The following is a 22,620-nucleotide window of genomic DNA, read 5'->3' as shown; positions in this document are numbered from 1 at the left end:
CGGGGGGTAGGTTAAAGGTCGCACACCGTGCCCGGCTTTGGATGACATATAATTGTTTCTAACATATGTAGTCCGTCTATCAAAAGTGAAAATTGTTGAATTATTTGTCACATTGTTAGATTCCAAAGGCGTATATAATGTATGCTGCGGCTCATACTAAGTGGATTCCTAGTTGAAGGTCGAGAAGCAATTCTAAGAACTATGAAACCCACGTCCAATTTACTGTTTTGTAGTTTCATCTGCAATTCCTTCATATTTTGGCACCGTGGATTCGTCTGCCTATCAACCGTGAGTCTCAAATTGTGGGAAAAAAAAAGTGGAAATCCACATCTGGCCCTGATCAGTTACATCAACTTTTAGTCGGCTGAGGAACACATGGTGGTCACGAAGTTCTTGGGCAGAGGAACACGTATAGATCACAGGTCATGTTCTCGATATTTAGGGGTTATGCTGGCTTTACCACTTGTGTTTATACACGCAATACAACGGCTTCCTATTTTATACTGAGCTTTTTCCCGAACCAGGACTATCAGCAAATAGCAAAAACAACAATTAATTAATACAACTAAAATATGCCCCTCTCCAGCAAGCTTAAGCCGATTTTGTATCAACATTTGCAATAAAAGTAACTGTGCTTTTGGTATTAGACTAGATTCATATCAGAACCCTCCCGTTTTCTCTTCAATTGCCATTGTTAACTCACAACACAATCCAGATTAAAGGCCTCAATACAATACACCTCACACTATTTTTTTAACACACTTGAAAATATAAAATTTTTAGTTATTTACGACTAACGAAGGCTAACGTCTTACAGCTATGGTGCGTTCAAGGATCACCACATTTTTTCAGGAAAAATAAAATTAATTCATTCATTTTCTACTGCTTATCCTCACGAGGGTGGCAAGGGGTGCTGGAGCCTATCCCAGCTGTCCTCAGGTGAAAGCTGGGGAACACCCTGGAATGGTTACCAGTCAATTGCAGATTTTACGAATGTCCATCCATCCATTTTCTATGCCGCTAATCCTTATTTGGGTCGCAGGTATGCTGGAGCCTATCCCAATCTGTCTTTGGGCGAGAGGCAGGGTACACCCAGCCAACAACCTTGTCAGTATATATAACAGTATAACAATATAACAGTCGGGCACACTAAACTCATCACACAGCAACATCACACTCAAATGGTATACCTGACAAATATACAAAGATGTACAAATACAAGTTTTAAATGAAATCAACTCTGATAGTGCATTGAATCTGAGCAACACATTCATTGTGGGACTGCGATGACGTCAGCCTTGCTCTGTACTTCCTGTACACGTACACCTGAGCGCATCACATGGTACAATTCACAGGTCCACATGTCCTACTGAGAAAAGCAAAGCTATGGTTTTGCTAAGCCCGAAGATAGACCGCCTAGAGTTGTGTTAAAAAGCACAGGCCACGCCCACTCCAGGGTTGCGAGCAGATAATTCAAAGCAGGCGCGTAATCCGTGCGTAACTCGGTAAGCAGATTTGGCTTCCATATGCTCCCATTTGACTCCAGATGTGCGAGGCTGCTGACATCAGTGCGAACACAACCATGCTTTTATTTTCTAAACCGCCGTTGTTTCACTTGTGAAGAATAAATCAGAGACTCCCCTCTGACCTTGAAGTAACCTTGGAACGATGGGAGAAGATACACTCATCCGCAGTATAAGACCAAGAAACTGTATCCTATAAAGAGTGTTCATAATTAAAGAAACTTTCAAAGAACAATTTTCCATGTTTTTCCCATCACGAACACAACACAGACAAAGGATTCCGAGACATTGATCAGGATCAACTCCCAAACGAGCAGGTTCACAAGTCGCTGTCTCCAATTTGTACTTTTTGTAACGCAAAACTTAGCCTGAAGGTTGTGGCATGAATCATAGAGACAAGGTGAACCTCTGTGAGACATCTGCTCACGATCACAACGCAGAACCAAGAGCTCTGGAGAACAGGACTTTTGGGACTTTTTACTAACGTTTTCTGCAACTTCATAAAAGCACACGTGCGTTTCAGTTGGAAGTTTGTGGAAAAAAATGAACAAAATTCAACATGGGAACAGACTTGTACTTTATCCATTGAAAGAGTGATTATGGACTGTGGATGCACGTTTATTTCTATTTTTATACTACATGAAAAGAAATGGGGGCTGCACGGCAGTCAAGTGGTTAGCGCGGAGACCTCACAGCTAGGAGACTAGGGTTCAATTCCACCCTCTGCCATCTCTGTGTGGGTTTTCTCCGGGTACTCCGGTTTCCTCCCACATTCCAAAAACATGCTAGGTTAATTGGCGACTCCAAATTGTCCATAGGTATGAATGTGAGTGTGAATGGTTGTTTGTCTATATGTGCCCTGTGATTGGCTGGCGACCAGTCCAGGGTGTACCCCGCCTCTCGCCCGAAGACAGCTGGGATAGGCTCCAGCAACCCCCGCGACCCTCATGAGGAAAAGCGGTAGAAAATGAATGAATGAATGAAGGAATGGTTCTGGTTGGCTTCAATAATTTCAAGGGTTGTATTCCATTACATCTCAGATCATTTTTGTTTAGATTTTGTTATTTTATGTTTAAAGTCTCAAATGTAAATTTTTGACCCCAGTCTTCACTGCAGTGAGGACTAATGGGGATCTGTAATAAACAATAAACAATAGGGCCATACAGTCGTCCCTCCTTTAATGCTGTTAATTGGTTCCAAACCAGACTGTGATAAGTGAATTTTCATGAAGTAGGATTCAATATAGACATGAACTAACAAACACTAAAAGTCTACAATCATATTACCCAATACAGTAGACAGAATAAGAACAAAATAAGCTATTTCAGACGTGCAGACTAATTAACCATTAGCATTGGGAAAAAATCCTTATTGTTGTAGTATATCAAGCGTAATGTGGGTCAATTACTGTTTAGTGACTAAATATACTAAGCTAACTCGATAGCCTTTGATTTATTTGCGTACTGATGAATGGGTTTGAAACTGTGCAAGGAAGAAGAACAACATAAATAGCCATATGTGTACCACTTCCACAAGCAATATTTGGCCTCGTCAACCACAAAAAAGGCATAATTAATTAACTCATTTTTGAAAAACGATATTCGAACTGTGATGTAGTTAGGGACGACTGTAATGCCGCATTAACGAAATCTACTGTTCAACACAGAGGGGTGGTCGCTGTGTGTGACTGGCCAATCACAGAACATGAAGAGTGAATACACGATTACGGATAAGGATGAGATGTACTCATTTCTTGTTCATACTCGCCAAAAATTCATAATCCGAAAAATCCAAAAATTCATAAACAAACAAGTAACCGGCTCATCTCTAGACACAGGGACACAAATGTGAGCAAAACTAGAATAGTTGTGTATGCAACAATGCTCGTAATTGTAACAGCAACATCATGCTAGGTTAGCCTAGCCTAGCAAACCAAAACGATCAAACTTAAACCTCCCACTTCTGTACCTGACTTGATGGATACTTGGTAGAAATTCAGGCTTTACTTTATTTTTTTTGGTCCTTTGTATTGAGTTGTGTACTCCTATAGAGCACAAAGCTTTCTAGTTCTTCCAGAATCAGCACCTATCCAGCTGTATTTTATTGGATTTCATGCTTCCCGCAAAATCGTGCTGTATAAATGTATTCCACCCACGGCCCGCATCGTGGCTGGCCTCTAGCTACGAGCCCAACTTTATAGGAGTTGATAATGAAAGGCAATTTATCTTTTTAAAAGCATTTTCCATAGTAGGGGGGACCTTTAAGACCTTTTGCTACCAAGCGGTACACTCGGCTTCAGTTTGTTGTTGCATTTCCATTGTCGAAAGTTGTAATTGGTCCATACAGAAGCAATTTTTGGCATCAACTGCAGTAGCATGAGACCTACATGGAAGAGTTTGTTGTGTTCGTTTACCGTATGGCTTCTTCCATTTTTTCCCCCCCAAAATGTTTCTTTCTACTATAATTGATAGTTTTGCAGATTATGACATCCAAGCTACACAACCAGTATCGGAAACATAATCCAGATCGGAATTTAGCCTTCTAAACAGTACTGTGGCAAAGCACTTTGTGTAAACATGGCTTTCCCAAGAACGACTATGACCTCAGTTGCCGTCTGAAATTTGACATGAAACAGTCATGTTGGTTCCGCTTGTTTTTGATGATTTAAAAAAAAAAAGTGGGCTTCTTTTGTGTTTATTTTTATACTTGCTGCCATATAAAATGCACCAAAAGGCTCAAATAACCTTTTATAGAGCGATTAGGAGCACAACTGTTTAACAGGCATTTTAATAACGTGGCTAAGAAGGAAATACTCAACGTGCCTTTAAGGTTTTTTTTTTAAGTATTGTCTTAAAACCTCTGAGCCCTCCAGACTTAGTAGTCCCAAAAACCAAAGACCCAGACAGGCAGGCACTAGGACCGCCCAAGAAACCTTGAAAAGGAGCATGGTCTGTGCTGTACGAGCTCACTATGAGAAGAAGTTTCCAACAAGTACAGAGCTCAGTGAGGATACGGTTTGGGACAAATGGCAAAGAATGTCATCTTCTCTTAGACAACCTGTGGACACACTGTGGAATATATTTTAATAATTCTCCTGTGGAGCAACAAGAGACCCCTGTGCAGAGGTAGGGCACTTTGGGGCTACTCCAGAAAATCAAAGAAATCAAAAAAATATGAAAAAACTATAATTTACCAAACTATAAGAATGAAGATTTATTTGGCGTAATGCTTTTTCAGGACTTTCCCATATTTTATTAGCACAATTTTACATTTCCTGCCCTTATGTTTGCTGTTAAATACAACCTGCTGGGCATTTTAATGACTAACTGTACTACTGAGACTATCCTTGAGGCTTGAGTGCTGTAGATCAGCTCCAGTATGGAAGCCTCCATCCCCTGCGAGATTGCTGAAGCGCATCGGCGGGCTCATCAGGTTACACTGTGACCACTACTAGCAGACCTGCAACTACTCTGCTGTGGAGGTTAAAAAAAAAAAAAAAAAAAAATCCTGCAGAGTTCCCGAGGTTTGTGTGGTATGTTGGCGTGGAAACAAGAAGGTAGCTGCAGGGCAATTTCCTCAAATTATGCCACAGAGCTCAAATGAATTGCATTCTTGTCATAATAGCAGATGATTATACCGGAGAAGACTTGCTACTATTTGGGTGTCTTCTTCATGAGAGGAACTCATTTTGGATTTGCACCTATGGTTTACCGTCCAATGGTGCTTTTGGGTGTCCATCAAAAATATTACATAGTGTTACATTAGTTTGCAGGAATACATCATGATCCTCCTCCTTGCTAATTTACTGTTCCTTGACAAGGTTTATTCATGTTTTGGTCCCAAAAACGAGATAAAAGTTAGATTATGAGAGGAAGGAAGGGTTGGGCACAGAAAAAAAAAAAAAATGATGCTCTTATCGTTTATGGGTTGCATTGAAAAGATCGTTTTTTTAACTATGCAGATTAAATATGCCCCTAAAATCTGTATTTGTGTGACCCTAAAGCAGGGGTGCTCACACTTTTTTTTTTTTAGCCTGTAAGATACATTTAACAATGATCAAGTCCCAAAGCTCCACCTCCTACTATATACATAGAGAATATATATATATATATATATATTAATTAATTTACAAATGATTAGTATTTCACTTTCACGGTTTAAGTCTGCAGGTCATCAAAATAGTTTATATCATTCAGTAATACACAATTCAATTTAATATGACAATTAAATTATCGGCATCAAACAATTTTTTCTACATAACGAGCTGCTACAACATAAACTTTTGTTATATTTATCCATAATGACAATAATGTAATAGGTAATAAGTAATAATAAAGTATTTCTGTGTGTTGCTTGAGACATCTTTCTTATGGAGGTGCAACGTTTATGGCATAGGTGACACACAGTGGTAAATAAATAATTTGATACTTTTTACAGATTAAAAAAAATATATTGATTTACTGACAAATTATTTAATATAATAGGGCAAAAGCAGGCTAATAAGCAATGCTATAATGGTCCACATTCAAACAGTAATCACAGAACATCATACAGTTCAGAACAGTGCTGAAATCGCATTCATTCACGCTATAAATCTTTTCTATATCTTCAGCATATCTCAGCACATTAATCATCATTTGAGTTATTCTGCAAACCAGCTGTCGCTCCTTTTTCCAGAATGTTTGGATTCAAATGTGAACCAGCATCCCAAAACTCTTCAAGATACATCAGCTTCTCTAGAGACTTCTATTGCATATTAAGCAGGCCAAAAAGAGCATCAGATTAAAAGGCTGTCCAAAATGGCGCCATTTTGGTAATGGTAATGGTTTTATTTCATTTGAACATGCATCAGATTACAATTGAATGCATCACATAATCAGTTCACAGTTCCACATGTCCAAAAGGAGTAGGAAGAAGCAAAGCTTATTAAATCCTACCCCTCCATCTGGTACTTTTACAATCAGTAACTGTTACATTTGTTCACTTCCTGCTTTCCTAATATAGTTTAAGGGTTTTTTTTCATTTAATTTATTTTTTTTCATTTTTGTCATGCACAAAGTACGAGGTGATATGACCATACAATGACATAATGGGTACCATAGTAACCGATTAATTTTGTACGTTTTTTTCCATGTACAATGATAGTTCTAAGGAACCTTTGCCCAATTTCTTAATGGCATAGAATCAGATAGTCTCCTTCATAATTAGAACATGGTTGTGGACGGCTAAGAAGGCTGAATGATGCATTCTTACCATGACCAACAGACTAACAGTATTCATATGAACAGCCATATTAATCATCTTTGATCAATACTTGTCACACTCATTTTTTGTATTATGCATCTTCTCGGCCACATATGGTGGAAAATGCCTTCAGGTAAATATGGAGAGGAAAATGATGCTAGGACGCTTATGATGTCTCTCCAAACATTTAGCAGGGAAGGGCATTAGTGATACAGACCTTTAGTCATCGAACATGCGAGAGGATCACTGTTTAGATGCTGGGATTATTGGTAATGTTTTCAAGCACGCAGAGATGGTAGCTGGAGGCGGAAAGTTGCTAAAGATGTTTGGGAAAAAAAAAAAAAAAAACTCTGGAACTTGATCCGGACCGTCTGCTCCTCGTGATTGTTCTAGTGTTGGCACTTGGACTTGGTCGTTATGAGTTTGGTGTCGTTTGAGGGCAACATTTCCACTGTGTGGTCAGGATGAATACTCCGTAGCTTATATAGGACTGAGAAACCTTGTCCTGGAACACTGACTGGTGACCTGTTCAGGGTGTACTAGTCAGCTGGGATAGGCTCCAGCTCACATTTGACCCCAATGAAGGTAGTAGTATAAAGTACTGTAGAAAAACGCCATTTTTGTTGGGTATATTTTAGGTTATCTTGGACTTCATTAGCATAATGTTTGTGTAGACCACTCAAAAAAACATGATGGAACATTAGAGTCCGGGCTGACATGATTTACACTCCTCAGCCTTCCTGGTTAAGGTGCATTTAAGGTTTCTGGAGATGAGATTCCTCTGGATTCAGGAGGAGATGTTTGGTTTTTGTCCAGATTGTGGAACTGCATGCACGGGTAGAACATACAAACTCTACACAGAGATGGCTGAGGGTGGGATTGAACTCGGGTCTCCTTGCTGTGAGGTATGCGCGCTAACCACTTGTCCACCGTGCAGCCCAACTCTTAATTAATCATAATTGAAAACAGTTCATGACATATTAGAACACAACAACACAAAGTAGAATTTGGATCAGGGTTTCTCCAACTATTTTTGACCGAGGGGGAGGGGGGGGTACACCAGATGGGGGGTAAGTTACAGTACGTGGATTCAACGCAGTTTCAGAAACCTGCAACAAAATCCTCAACCAATCATAATGGTCGTGTTTGTCATGTCAGTGATATTCCAATTGCGACACCTTACATCCAAATTCCCAGGCAAGACCAAATTCCCGCGCCCCTGAGCCCACTACTTGGCCCTACAGGAAGCACCCCCCGCCGATCCCGACCCGCACACCCACCTGCCCCGCCCACCCTACATCCACCACACCATCGGCGATACTTTTCAACGTTGATTGTAGAAAGATCACCCAGCAAGCCCAACAGATGTTAGAGTTCCTTAAACCCGTTTTAAACATCATCTGTCCTGTGTTGTGGCTGCACAGCGGACAAGTGGTTAGCAGACACAACACAGGAAAGCCGAGTTCAATTCCAAAAATTGTCTCTGCAGTTGCAACTGAATGTTCTTATCAGTAATTTATTTGACGTCATATTTCATTTTTCTCAGTTTATTCAGGTTATTCTCATCTTGTGAGTCAAAAGAAGCAGTTTCAAGGAGTTTCTCCAATTCTAATTCCAATAATATTTCTTTCTTTTTCTTATATGATGAATAGGAAATAATTTTTCCACCACATAACTACTGCTGTCTCACAGAAAACACAAGCCAAGGTTTCTGGTTGGGCATTAAAGTCCAAGAACATTGTCTACTCTTGATTGAAGTACTTGTTAAGCAGTATTCAATATAAGAGTAATTGTGGTGAACTGGTGGGAAACACGTACGTATATTCCCTGTGAGTAGGATGATAAGAACGCCAAAGCATCAGAAAATCCTTTATCTATTTCTTCAGTATTGCTGTTGATTGAGACTCACGGTGTCTCCCAGTCGGACTAGACCAGTCTATATCTGGATTTAATACTAATTTGAGGTCTCCTCCCAAGATCAAGCTTGACTCCAAGAGAAGGAAAAAAAGGTGTGAAAGAAGGAGGGGGTAATCAACATGAGGGCCGTATATTTTGGCAATGCAGAAATTAACATTGTCAGATATGTTTGTTATTGTACTATATGTACCTTATGTGTCTGTAATATTGTTGTGAAGTGTATACTTTTCCCTCCTGGTAATTAAAATGGCTACCCCTCTTCGTTTGGTATCTTGTAACGAAAAGTTGTCAGGGTGCGTTCTTCTTCGTGGTGTTTTTCTTCTTCTGTTGTTTATTGGCGGTTGGCAAGCAGCTTTCGTGTGCATTAGCGCCATCTGTGGAACAGAATCTAAACCCTTCTATACGCCATTCACAAGTCCAGTTTTATTAAAAAAGAAAATATATATCTATATAAAACATGTCCCGATTTTTTTAATTAAAAGTTTAATTATAAAATATTAGCAAGATTGAATTTGATCGTGTCCTGTTTAAATTCATCCCGGGTTCGTTCTTTCAGCGAATGCTGAGATATGACGTAACACGCAGCTCGAGACGTTCTTCAGTTTTAAAAATGGAGGCGAGCAATCGGCACTGGACTGCTGCGGAAAGTTTTGATCCAAACTAAATTTCAAGACTGCACGAACAAAAAACTGGCAATACGGAGTTATTCCAACAAGTGAAAACTCGGGGAAGTCGGTATCACCTGATGTTGGTGTTTACGTTTTACTGCGCATGCCCCATTGACTATTCTGTTTCGTTATAGCTGCGCATGTAAACAAGAGATTGGAATATTCCTTTCCATGTATACCATTGCTTTTGGAAAGGTCATTCACAAAGAGGAAAGACTCCTCATGTAAACGTGGCTAATGTCTACTTGGATGTTATTCAAACAGTTAATAAGCACTCTGTGATGTAGTCCTCCTTAACTAACTCATGAGGATGTAATATGGCTGTGTGCATGTGTGAGATATATGTGTGTGATTCTACCGTATATCAGACATACTCTAAGAGCCGCATCTGTATAAATCTGTGTGTGTGTGTATTGGGCGATATGGACCTTAATATGCATCACAATATTTTTAGCAAATATGATATGATATGACGATATAAAACGAGAGCTTCAAATCTTAGGCCATATAATGAAATACACATTATATTTATTGGTAACAAAACTGGCTAACTTTTCTAATGGGATGTCAGCCTCTGCACACATTGCTACTAAATCTTCAACAAACTGTAATGCTTATGATGAAGGAAGATGTAGTCACCCATGCAATTCCAACTGCATATGGAAGATATTTTATGACACTCTTAAAAAAAACAATGTGACATGTGAGGCAGAAAATGGGGCTTAATTTGGGAGCAGGGTGCAGACAGTATATACAGGTGGAATACACACATCTCAGGCATATTAATATGAAAAAGAAAAATGTTATCCGATTAACATAATAAATGATCAGTTACCATATTAGCATGATTATTACAGCCATGGTGTGGTTTTCCGGTTGCGGTATTGCTGTCCTTTAACGTAAAACTAACAGCCCTAAGTTTGGGAAATGCTGAAATGTATATTATTAAGAAGAAAGAAATCTACCGCCATATCTATCCAACATTTAATAGGTCCTGCCAGGTTTGGTTAAGTAAACAGCTTTTCTAAAATATGACTTCCTTAGCATCAGCATAAAACAAATGCTTGGATGTCAGACGTGTTCTATTGCCAAAACCGCTGCTATTGTTTAGTGACTATCAGAACCACTAAAAGCCAATATGCAACTTTAAGATATTTTGACCTGGCAATCGTCAGAAATCCTGCTGGGAGACATAGAAGGCAATAAAACTAAGATCTGTTCTACACTTGTTCTCTCGCACATTGACGCTTCTTAAACACATTCAGTGATTTACTGTGTTTGTAGTTATGAACGCAACGCTGGAGGATGTTTTTTTCCATAAAGATAGAAACTGCATGATTTTTATAGCACATGTGATGCACCTAAAAATGGCCAATGTTGGAAATAATAATGGAAAAGACCAAATAGCTTAGTCTGAAATTAAAACAGCCTTCTTGGTCTAAGCGTTGATATTTAATCCGGCATCGAAGGTCACTGTGCCTTCAAATCAAGGAAGCCGTCAACAATGGATTGGACCGAGTTTGATTCCCAAGAAGACAGGATGTAACAAACTTTAGCTCAGGTGATGGCCTTCTTTGTTGAGCATAAAAGGCCATTTTGTCACAAAAAAAGATGATGTGTTTAATGACCTCTACAATGAGTCGGTCATTTTCAGTACACTCATTATATTTCATGTATCCTGGTATAAAAACAATCTGTTTTTGGCTTATGAAACATTCTTTCTCGAGCTGGTTTTACTTATCCCTGACAGCATGAATTTTCATAGATTTTCATGTGTGTGTTGAGCAGGAAGTACAGAGCACAGACTGTAAATCACAGAGTTAAGACACCCGCAGTTGTGTGTATTGTATTACATGAAAAAAATGGCTACCATGGTCGTCCAGATGTTGCCTTCAGATCTTCTGGAGATCATGGCGTTGTTGAGAAGTTTGAATGGAAATGCTTGAATCCAGTTGTCAGTGCTTTAGGTCAAGGTTAGGAAAGTTGTTTTTGTCTATGTTGTTTGTATGCTTTAAAGGCCAAAAGATTGTTGAACGATACCAATATTCCACCTGAGCTAAGTCACCCTGAAGACTATTTGGAATCTTATCCAGGAGCCTATCCCACCCTATACACCCTGGAGTGGTCGCCAGCCAATCACAGGGCACATATAGACAAACAACCATTCACACTCACATTCATACCTATGGACAATTTGGAGTCGCCAATTAACCTAGCATGTTTTTGGAATGTGGGAGGAAACCGGAGTACCCGGAGAAAACCCACGCATGCACGGGGAGAACATGCAAACTCCACACAGAGATGGCCGAGGGTGGAATCGAACTTGGGTCTCTTAGCTGTGAGGCCTGCACGCTAACCACTCGGTGACGTGCAGCCGTAATGGAAAATTGGAGTACCAATAAATTACCCATTAATTTTCAAATGGGAAAATTGTTACAGAAAACATGAGATTACAGTAATTTTTAAAGATAGCCTTCTGGTTTTCATGTTGTTGTCACCTCTAAAACCAGTCTAAACAGGCATCCTACCCATTCTGCAAATTCATAGCCATTCATAGCCATTTATTGATGAAATGAGCAAAGCCTGAGAACACAAATGGGCAAGAAAACCCGACTGTCAGTCAGTCGGGTTTGTTCCAGTATGTTCCAGTTCTTTTGCTCACATGAAAAATGGGTGGGTTCAAACAAAAGGTGCTATCGACTCGCTTGTCAATTTGATCCAGATGTAAAAACCTGGGAATAAAAGCTGAAATGTTGCTCTCAATCCTCACATTCATCTTTTGATGTCAAATTTTTTTCAGTCCAACCCAAAAATAAGGAATTGGTTTTGTTGCAATACTTTTAGACAACAATGGAGCTTCCTTTTTAAATAAAAGCATTTCAAAATAAAAGAAAGAATGAAAAACACAATGAGGAAATTGGAGTGGCTTATTCAAAGTCCTGTGATGTCATGACCTTAAAAAGGTGCTTCTTGTTGGAAAACCCTCCAATGTGAATTACACGAATTCTGCAAAGATGAGTGTGACAAAATTAGTTATCGCTTGAAACACTTGATTGCAGTTGTTGCTGCTAAGGGATTCGAGGGCAATCACTTTTTCCATACAGGACAATGCGGGTTTGTTTTTCTCCATTAATAAATAAAAATATGGATGGATGATCTGAAACATTAACGTTTCATGAAAAAAATCCGACATCAAGAAGGGGGCAAAGACTTTTTCACACCACTGTATTCATTTTTGACATACTGTCTGTTACCCACAGGACCCAAAAGCAAATAATCATAAGTTGAGTCGATTATGCAGTCTACGTTAAAAAAAATGATGCCGCCCTGATGTCAGCTTTTCATTATAGTGACAAAAACAAAAAACACAAGACCACATATCACTCAAACTTTGCTGTGTCGGTTTAACAACTGTGATTTCCCACATAATCGCTAATCTTAATGTTCCAAAACAAAGCTTCGCAAACATTTACAAATCTTAGCCTTGACCCGAGCTGCAGTTCAAGCAGCTTTGCTCAAGTTTCGATCTATTCTCTAAATATTCATGCATTGCGGCTTTGGCAGACATTTTTTTTTCTGTTCTTTTTCTCTGTGTAATGATGGCAGCCTAATCCTGTTTTAACTGGACTGGAATAATATTTTGGCATTTAGCATGTAAAATCAGTGAGGGCTTGAATCTTGGATGTTACGAACCTAAATGATAGGCATTTTATCCCAAATTTCCTCTGGTTTAAACAAAGTATAACAAAACCTGACATAAAAAAAAACCAAACTGATCTCATGAGGTCTGACATGATGAGGGTAATATATATAAATAAGAATATTAACATGGGACTTGGGGTAGAAAATATCTACATATGTGCGGTATCACATACAGATCAAAATTAATTCATGACAGGCTTCTTTTTTTGTTCACACTGAAAAAAAAATTACAAAAAAATGCACAAAAATCATTGATGGCTTGAAAATTCGAATGGGGAAATCCAAGCGCCAATCATAAATAGCATTATAATGAAAACAACACACAGGAAGTTGCACAAAAACAAAAAAACCCATGTTGATAAAAACATTATCTCTCTGGTGAAGGCAAAACATGAAAAGTTCCTGCGTGGCTCATAAAAAAAAACAGCCTCAGGAAGCAGTATACAATAATTACCATAGCAACAAAGTATTTCCCTGACTGCCTATAAATGTTATTCAAGTTGAGACCGTCTTTCATTACTAACATCCCACAGCACAGTTGATGTTAATTAAAGGATTCACCTCCATTATAAATGGCAGGAGAGGGTTGTGGCTATTGAGTATAACAACTATACAGTTCCTACCGGCGATATGATGACATGTTTTCAGAAAACATTTTTCAATGCATGGATTTGAAAGGGTCACCCGCAATGTGTCTGCGTTTACTGAATACAAGCGGCGTTATTCTTTTCTAAAATCAAATCAGCATGCTGGCTGCTTGATTAGGTTCGGTAAAGCTACCTTCATTAGTGGAGGGTCAGCGGTTGTGTGTTAGATCTTCATTCGTCACTAATGGAGCGTGACCATGGCCGCCATGCAAAGTCCACTCCGACAAGGAGGACCGGCTGAGCACAAGTCCGCATTCATGCACAGCATATACAAGCTTGCTATTATACCTGCACAATCCATGATGATTCATATTAGAAATTGTACCTTGCAAAGATAGTGTTTACGTTTTTGATGCATGTTTAATTCCCTCATCCTAATCGATATCTAATCGTACCTATATGATTACAAAAATACCTTTTTTTTTTTTTTTTACAAATTTTGAATTTAAAATACTCTTTAAGGATTAAAACACATGAAAAATATGTATGTACGCGGGCTTGTGTTATGGCAGTCACTTATGCATGAGCACTATTTTGTAATTTTCTCTTATCTCTTATTTCTCTTATCTCATGAAGTCATCTACTATAAGAATTATGTTAATATTCAGTCAACAGTACACAATGGTAACAATAACCGACTGAGAAAAAGTCATTCATTCATTTTCTACCAATTATCCTTCACAAGGGTTGCGGGGGTGCTGGAGCCTATCCCAGCTGTCTTGGTGCGAGAGGCGGTGTACACCCTGAGGTCTGCGCGCTAACAACTCTAACACCGTGCAGCCCACTGAGAAAATTAAATGGTAATGGTTTGATTTCATTTGAACATGCATTAGATTACAATTGAATGCATCACATAATCAGTTCACAGTTCCACATGTCCAAAAGGAGTAGGAAGAAGCAAAGCTTATTAAATCCTACCATCTGGTACTTTTACAATCAGTAACTGTTACATTTGTTCACTTCCTGCTTTCCATAATTCAGTTTACTTTTACAATCAGTAGCTGTTTCATTTGTTCACTTCCTGCTTTCCATAATACCGTTTAAGGTTTTTTATATAATAAAGGTGAAAAAGCCTTTAATATTAAGTGAAAGTGTGCCTTATCGTGCAGAAAACACACTAGTTGATCTGTACTGCTCAGTATTTTTCCATTAGTAGCAGTAGTAGGAGACATTGTTTGGAATAGTTTAGATAACATCACGGTTACTTTATCTTGTGGGGAAATAAATGAAACAGCATACTTAGTATCATATATACCATAGCACTTCAGGTAAGGCTAATAATGCAAGTAAGGCTGAGGCCTAATCCAAGGCTCCATTGGCCCAAAGCACCACTCTGGTGCACGGCCCAGTCTCGTGAATTTTTGTAGCCCACCGATTAGGCGCAAAATGCTGACTGGACTGTTTTATTTAACCACTAAAAAAATAAGTTTAGCATCAGACGTTCGAAAATAACTCGAGACGTCTGTTTTCTATGAACGACCTTCTTCTGCCGTCATAAAACGCGCCAAATGTGAGAAGCGTCGCCGCAAGACGTTTCACAAAGATTTACATATTGAAAAACTATAAACTAACTCCAAACTATAATTCATTCAGGAAATAGTTTGAATAACACACAATGAAATATTTCTTTACATTTGCTCAGTGACCTCTATCAGTTGAAAAGTCATATTTCACATCAATGCAAGTACTGCACATTGAACACAACACCAACATTTGAAGCAAAAACTGACACACAACCAGAAGGTTAGCTTCTTTAGCTTATCAAAGCCACAATAAAACCAACTTCACCCATGAAACAAGTTCAGAAATAAAAGTGAAATAGAAAGAAACACTTGAACTTACAAAGCTGATATGGTGTCCATGAGGTCTTTACTATCCCTTCCTGGTTTAGCAAACAGGAAGTGATGCGTTACAAGCTATTTTACTGGAATGATACCACAATGCTGCATTCAGGACTACTGGTAAATCACAAATATCAAACTGGGAGCTTTTAAGAACTGACCTCAAAGCGCCCCAGTAAAAAAAAAAAAACATGGCAAACAACCACAATATACAATCTTTAGGCCACACAGCGAGGAGACTCAGGTTTGATTCCCCCCCATCTCTGTGTATGTTGTCCTCGTGTGTGTGTGGGTTTTCTACAGTTCCCTCCAACGTTCCAAAAACATGCTAGGTTAATTGGCGACTCCAAATTGTCCATAGGTATGAATGTGAGTGTGAATGGTTGTTTGTCTATATGTGCCCTGTGGTTGGCTGGCGACCAGTCCAGGGTGTACCCCACCTCTCGCCTGAAGACAGCTGGGATAGGCTCCAGCATACCTGTGACCCTCGTGAGGATAAGCGGTAGAAAATGAATGAATGAATACTAAAAACGAGCAGCACGGTGGTTGAGTGGTTAGACCTCACGGCTAGGAGACCAGGGTTCAATTCCACCCTCGGCCATCTCTGTGTGGAGTTTGCATGTTCTCCCCGTGCATGCGTGGGTTTTCTCCGGGTACTCCGGTTTCCTCCCACATTCCAAAAACATGCTAGGTTAATTGGCGACTCCAAATTGTCCATAGGTATGAATGTGAGTGTGAATGGTTGTTTGTCTATATGTGCCCTGTGATTGGCTGGCGACCAGTCTAGGGTGTACCCCGCCTCTCGCACAAAGACAGCTGGTATAGGCTCCAGCACCCCCGCGAGCCTCGTGAGGAAAAAGCGGTAGAGAATGAATGAATGAATGAATGAATACTAAAAACTATTACCCTACTACTATACCCACTATACTACCACTGCTGACAATTTACAATGTACATTGTACTAAGAAACCAAAAAAACTATTAAGCACTGCCATAATGTGCTTTATGCCATAAAAGTAGAATCCATCGTGAAGCCCACAGTTGGGATGAAGGTGGCAAGAAAAACTCAGTCCCACTTCCTATGCCAGTTCACATACTCCACTGTCATTTAGAGTTGCAGCTTGTTTACTTTAAATGGAGGTATGGCTTACATTCCCGTCAGTGTTCCGTTTCTTGAGCCTCGCTTACATTCATAGAAGGAAAGCCACCATATGAGCGTGACAAATGATTTCAGGCAACATGTTGTGGTCTGTCAGCAGCTATCATGTGAACCCACACAAAGTGTGACTCATATGAAAGCATTGCGCCTGAACCCATTCAAGCACAGCGTGCGTGATGACAGATGACACAACAAAATGAAAGACGGCGTCTATGTTGTGATGAATCATCATCAAATGACTTCGGCAAATTCATCATGGCACTATAGCAGGCGAGGCGGTCATGGTGGCCATCATATTTTTTTTTAAGTTTTGGTATGTTCACTATGTGTGAGTCTGGTGAGAGTCAATAATAATGATAGCATTGGAGCGTGTTTACACTGAGGTTACGAGGCCACAAAAAAAGGCTGCTCATCTCTCAGCAGGGAGGAGGCGAGGCACGTGTGTGCTCGACGGAGGCCACATGGCAGGAACCTTGAATGCAGCACGCTCCGGTCGCATCTTCTAGGTGCCACAAAAGAGGTGCTCCAGTTCCCGAGCAGAATCTGAAAAGGTAAAGACATCAAACAGGAAGTTATGGCTCTATTTTCTACCATTTATTATTTTAAAGGTATACAGTAATCCATCGCACCTTTGCACTTTGAAATTCACAACTTTTCATTCATCGTTCATTTGGGGGTGCTGGAGCCTATCCCAGTTGTCTTCGGGTGAGAGGCGGAGGACACCCTGGACTGGTGGCCAGCCAATCACAGGGCACATATAGACAAACAACCATTCACACTCACATTCATACCTATGGACAATTTGGAGTCGCTAATTAACCTAGCATGTTTTTGGAAGGAAACCAACACATGCACGGGAGAACATGCAAACTCCACACAGAGATGGCCGAGAGTGGGACTGAGCTCGGGGTCCTAGCTGTGAGGTCTGTGCGCTAACCACTAGACCACCTTGCAGCCCAAAATTGGACAATTTGGAGTCACCAATTAACCTAGCATGTTTTTGGAATGTGGAAGGAAACCGGAATACGCGGAGAAAACCCATGCATGCACAGGGAGAACATGCAAACCCCACACAGAGATGGCCGAGAGTGGGATTGAACTCGGGTTTCCTAGCTGTGAGGTCTGCGCGCTAACCACTCGTCCGCCGTGCAGCCCTTATTGAAAACTAAAAACAGCAAAAAAATACAATCATCAGTAATTTTACTATAATAAAGTCCAAATATTAGTCCAAAGTCTGTGAGATCTGTGCGCTAACCACTAGACCGCCGTGCAGCTTGAAATTCGCAACTTCAAAAATATATTAATTAATAAATAATTTCTGTTTCATGGTTGAATACAGTCTATTATTAGTAAAACAATGCATATTCAAGCAAATATTAAATGTGCACACCACGTGTTAAAAGTGTGCACAGGCCCCCTTTGGAAAAACCTTTGGATTTGGTGCAACATTTGCAATAAATGTCACTGTTGTACCACATGGATTAGTTCCAGTTCCAATAACATTGTTTCTCCTTTGTTAACAAAGCTAAACAGCAATCAAGTGTCATGGCTGCTCACTGAGTTAAGTTGCAGGAAAACACTGCCCTGAGTGTCATTGTAGAGAATTGCATAGTATGCGTTTAATCGCTCACTTTTGCATAACAGACGACAAAAAAAAAAAATCCGCTATTGAATCACAACCTTTAAAATAAGCATCTAAAAAGAGTCACTTTTTGAAGACCTCACAGAGACATGTCATGTGCAAGTCACATGATGACAGTCTTTTTGACTCCTTAATTGGAAGTGCCAACCATTCGAATACATGAGCCGTTCAGAAGAGACCGACCCCCCCTCGGGGCATACGCCGCATAATAAACCTACCTGACAGTCACGGGTGTCGACATGCCTGCTGGGTTCGACGCTGCCTGTCAGGCCCAGCAAGGTGATGTGTGCTGAGAAGGGATGACAAGAAGAGATTATTATCACTATTATTACAAATGACACTTCACCGAGGGTCAATAGTGTCTGTCAACACAAGCCATGGTGTTATGGTGAATTAATGGGAAATTTATGCGCCGTGTTGGTTTAACAGTTGAATATTCCAAGTTATAAAACATACCACAGTCACATTCAATTATGTTCAGATTCTAGTGTAATGAAGTGGTGGGGAAATTTTTCCCATTATTCCTATTTTTCCTACTTGTGGAGAATTGTTGTTTTGCCTGCTCATTAGTGGTAGATCACTGTTTTTCTTTTGTGCCTCTAAACAGTGTGAACATGCACTTATTTAATGGAGTCACCCAGACTTGTGTAAACATTGACTTGTTAAGACAACACATGACCTTTAAGCGTCATCTACACCAGCTCATGGGGGGAAATATTGGAACACTATCTGTGTACAGCCATTACTTTGATAGGATCTGAAATGTAACTGTGACCATATCTGTGTTTCGTCTATTTTTTGTTCCAAACATTAAACAAAAATAAAGTTTTAAGATAAAAAAAAACAGCCATGGGCCACTGTCGTTTTGATGTGACGATGTGTCATTGTTTCCACGTTAAAAGAAGATGTGCTCAATGTTGTTTAGTGTAAGTATGTCACAAACAAAACAACAATAGTGGAACATACTGCCACACAGTCAGGAGACCTGGGTTTGATTCTCTACTTGGCCATCTCTGTGTGGAGTTTGCATGTTCTCCCCGTGCATGCGTGGGTTTTCTCCAGGTACTCCGGTTTCCTCTCACATTCCGTACTTCGTTAAAATTAAAAATTAAAAATTAAAAATTAAAAATTAAAAATTAAAAATTAAAAATTAAAAATTAAAAATTAAAAATTAAAAATTAAAAATTAAAAATTAAAAATTTCATTTTCTACCGCTTTTTCTCACAAGAGTCGCGGGGGTGCTGGATACAATTAAAAATAAAAAAATTCATTAATTTTCTACCGCTTTTTTTTCACGAGGATCGCGGGGGTGCTGGAGAAAATTAAAAAATATTAGGAAAGCAGGAAGTGAACAAATGTAACAGTTATTGATTGTAAAAGTACCAGATGGAGGGGTAGGATTTAATAAGCTTTGCTTCTTCCTACTCCTTTTGGACATGTGGAACTGTGAACTGATTATGGGATGCATTCAATTGTAATCTGATGCATGTTCAAATGAAATTAAACCATTACCATTACCATTACATTCCAAAAACATGCTAGGTTAATTGGCGACTCCAAATTGTCCATAGGTATGAATGTGAGTGTGAAAGGTTGCTTGTCTATATGTGCCCTGTGATTGGCTGGCAATCAGTCCAGAGTGTACCCTGCCTCTCGGGCGAAGTCAGCTGGGATAGGTTCCAGCTTTCATGTGACGGTTTAGGCAGTAAAGCGAATGGATGGATGGGTTAGGCTAAAGGTGTGTCGGTGTCACCCACAGGCGGTGTGCCCATGAGGTCGTCTATGCTGGTCCTGTTGCTTTTCTTCAGTGCCCAGGCTGCGGCTGCCGTCGGGGAGGACTTGGGCGCCGCCGCCACCGCACACCGGCAGGCTCCAGGTGACTCCATCCCAAAAGTGGACCCTAAACTCTTCAACAAGCGGCGCAAACTCTCTCCAAGGGTGCTCTTCAGCGTTCAGCCGCCCGACGCCGAGCCGACGGGGTCTCATGGCGAGAGGAGGAGCCGGCGGCGAGCCGGCCAGCCTCAGAACCGTGGTGTGTACTCTGTGTGCGAGAGCGTCAGTGTGTGGGTGGGCAACAAGACCAAGGCCACAGACATTTCCGGGAATGAGGTGACGGTGCTGCCGGACGTCAACATCAACAATGTCAACAAGAAGCAGTACTTCTTCGAGACCACGTGTCACAGTTCCCACGCGGGGAACTCGGGCTGCCTGGGCATTGACGCCCGACACTGGAACTCTCACTGCACCAACTCGCACACTTTTGTCCGAGCATTGACTTCTTTTAAGAACCTGGTGGCTTGGAGGCTCATACGCATCAACGTGGCCTGCGTGTGCGTGCTCAGTCGCAAATCATGGCGACAGTGACGAGGCAAAACACACCACAAAGACGCTACATGCTAAAAACGTGTGGAACAACTTCAAGTTTTTTTTACTTTCTGCACAAAGTAAATTATTAGTATTATGTCAAAGTATTGGGACTGCATGTACTGTGTATACGGCAGGCCTGGGTCAAACAGTCATTAAGTGTTTTAAGACGCACAAAGTACATTTGAAAAAGATGCATGTGTGACTACAAATTGAATTCAAAGCCAAAAATTATAGCTTTACTTCATATTTTTACATAAATTAAGGTAATATTAATGATGATGAACAAAGAAAATGCAATTAATGTGAATAATATTAATGCTTGGTTCATTTTTTTGTTATCTCCTCTGACATTTACTATTAATAGTTGTACAAATGAGTATTAGGGCTACCGTGGGAAAAAAACAGGGATGGGCAAACTACGGTCCGGGGGCCAAATACGGCCCACCACGCGTTTGAATCCGGCCCGCTAGTTGCTTTCTAAATATTTCAACTTTTAACATACAAACTGGCAACATGACTTGAAATTCAGATGTCTTATTTAGTAAAAAACTAGTAAAAGTAAAAGTACTAGTAAAAAGTACAAAACTGTAAAATTAAATGACATACTTTGATGTGGTCTGATGTTCAAAGTACTCCTGAAAAAAGGGACATGAGAACATACAGCTGATAGTATAACACATAAAATTAGACAAATAATTCAAGGAAAATTATAAGCATAAAATAGTGTGTGTGTGTTAAATATATGTTCTGCCCCCCCCGACAATTTTGTTAATGCAATGCGGCCGATGAGTCAAAATATTTGCCCACCCCTGGAAGAAAAAATAATACTACAAGAATCAGATCAACAATATTGGAAAAAATCAAGTCATTTTTCCTTATAATTTTAGCATTTTTTAAATTATTTTATCATTAAATAAAATTAAATAAATTAAAATGTATAAATTAAAATTAAATTATATCATTATATATCATAATATATTATTAAATATCATATCAATATCATTAAATATATCATTATTTACATTGCGTGGCTATTTTCTTCAGCGTGGCCCTAATACTCTTTTGTATTCGCAAAATAATGTCCTAAAATAAACCACAAAGTCAACAGAGTTATACTTGGACTTTTCCATTTTACAAAATACAAGGGACTTACTTACTCACACTCTATTGAATGTTTATGAATGTTCAAATGTTGCTGGATTCAAGCTGCTAGTGTAAAAAACCCTGTAAGAAGTTTCAGGATATTTTAATGATGCAGACAAGTAAAGAATCGTTGAACAGAACATAGCTTTCCTCCAAAACGGCAGGTTTCAACTTGACAAGCTTTTGAGGCAGCTAAGTGGCGACAACAGCAATCCTCAACACAACAACACACTCATACTGTAAGTGTTTCTATAGTACTCTTTGGCCCAGGCCTGATATGAGGAAAACATTTCATTAAATGTTGATTATTTATTAAATACTTACATACATATTGTGTCTTTCTTGAATGTATGGAGTCCAGTTTAGTTCAATCATAAAATATATTTTGGACTAGATTTGGCGGGGAATGAATACAAAAAAAATTACATATGGGTTCAATTTACTGTAATTTTAACTTTCCACTCTTCATAGTATAAGTAACACTAGAATAACATTTCCCATAAATCAGCTTTGGCTGTAGTAGGTAAATAATAACTTTTTATATGTTGGCAGTGATTTACATTGGTTGCACAACATCTAGTAAAGAGGAGTGCTGAAGCAATTATCATCTTTATTAGTTTGTCACATTCTCGTATGTAACTAAATAGGCTAATAAAGGAGAGTGAGTGAAATAAAAAAAGAGATATTATTGGCTTATATACGTTATGACGCGCTATTAGTAATATGAAGCCAAATGCTCACTGCTCAAGTTTTGTTTACCTTCCACC

The 22,620-nt window shown here is 39.5% G+C and overlaps 2 protein-coding genes across 2 annotated transcripts in view; one reads left to right on the top strand and one right to left on the bottom strand.

Annotated features, from left to right (window-relative positions):
• Positions 1-15,837, bottom strand: part of LOC131106420 (potassium voltage-gated channel subfamily A member 2) — a 53,979-nt gene extending 38,142 nt beyond the window's left edge. The window contains exon 1 of the mRNA XM_078798412.1: positions 15,544-15,837. The gene's annotated coding sequence lies outside the window, so the exon portion shown is untranslated. The remainder of the gene's footprint in view (positions 1-15,543) is intronic.
• ngfb (nerve growth factor b (beta polypeptide)) lies at positions 4,498-21,259 on the top strand. The gene is made up of 3 exons (XM_058054586.2): positions 4,498-4,648; positions 17,122-17,252; positions 20,103-21,259. The coding sequence occupies exon 3, from the start codon at positions 20,114-20,116 to the stop codon at positions 20,705-20,707; it is 594 nt and encodes a 197-aa protein (XP_057910569.2). The 5' UTR covers positions 4,498-4,648; positions 17,122-17,252; positions 20,103-20,113; the 3' UTR covers positions 20,708-21,259.
• Positions 21,260-22,620: the final 1,361 nt, after the last annotated feature.

Source organism: Doryrhamphus excisus, linkage group LG18, assembly GCF_037039965.1.
Source record: "Doryrhamphus excisus strain RoL-2023G ecotype Guam linkage group LG18, RoL_Dexc_Guam_v1.1, whole genome shotgun sequence".
Taxonomy (NCBI): Eukaryota; Metazoa; Chordata; class Actinopteri; order Syngnathiformes; family Syngnathidae; genus Doryrhamphus; species Doryrhamphus excisus.
Note: the sequence above shows the minus strand (reverse complement) of the source record. Positions and strands in the feature narration are given on the sequence as shown.

Coding starts and splice junctions, on each gene's coding strand:
- ngfb (XM_058054586.2), top strand. CDS start 20,114: ATGAGGTCGTCTATGCTGGTCCTGTTGCTTTTCTTCAGTGCCCAGGCT.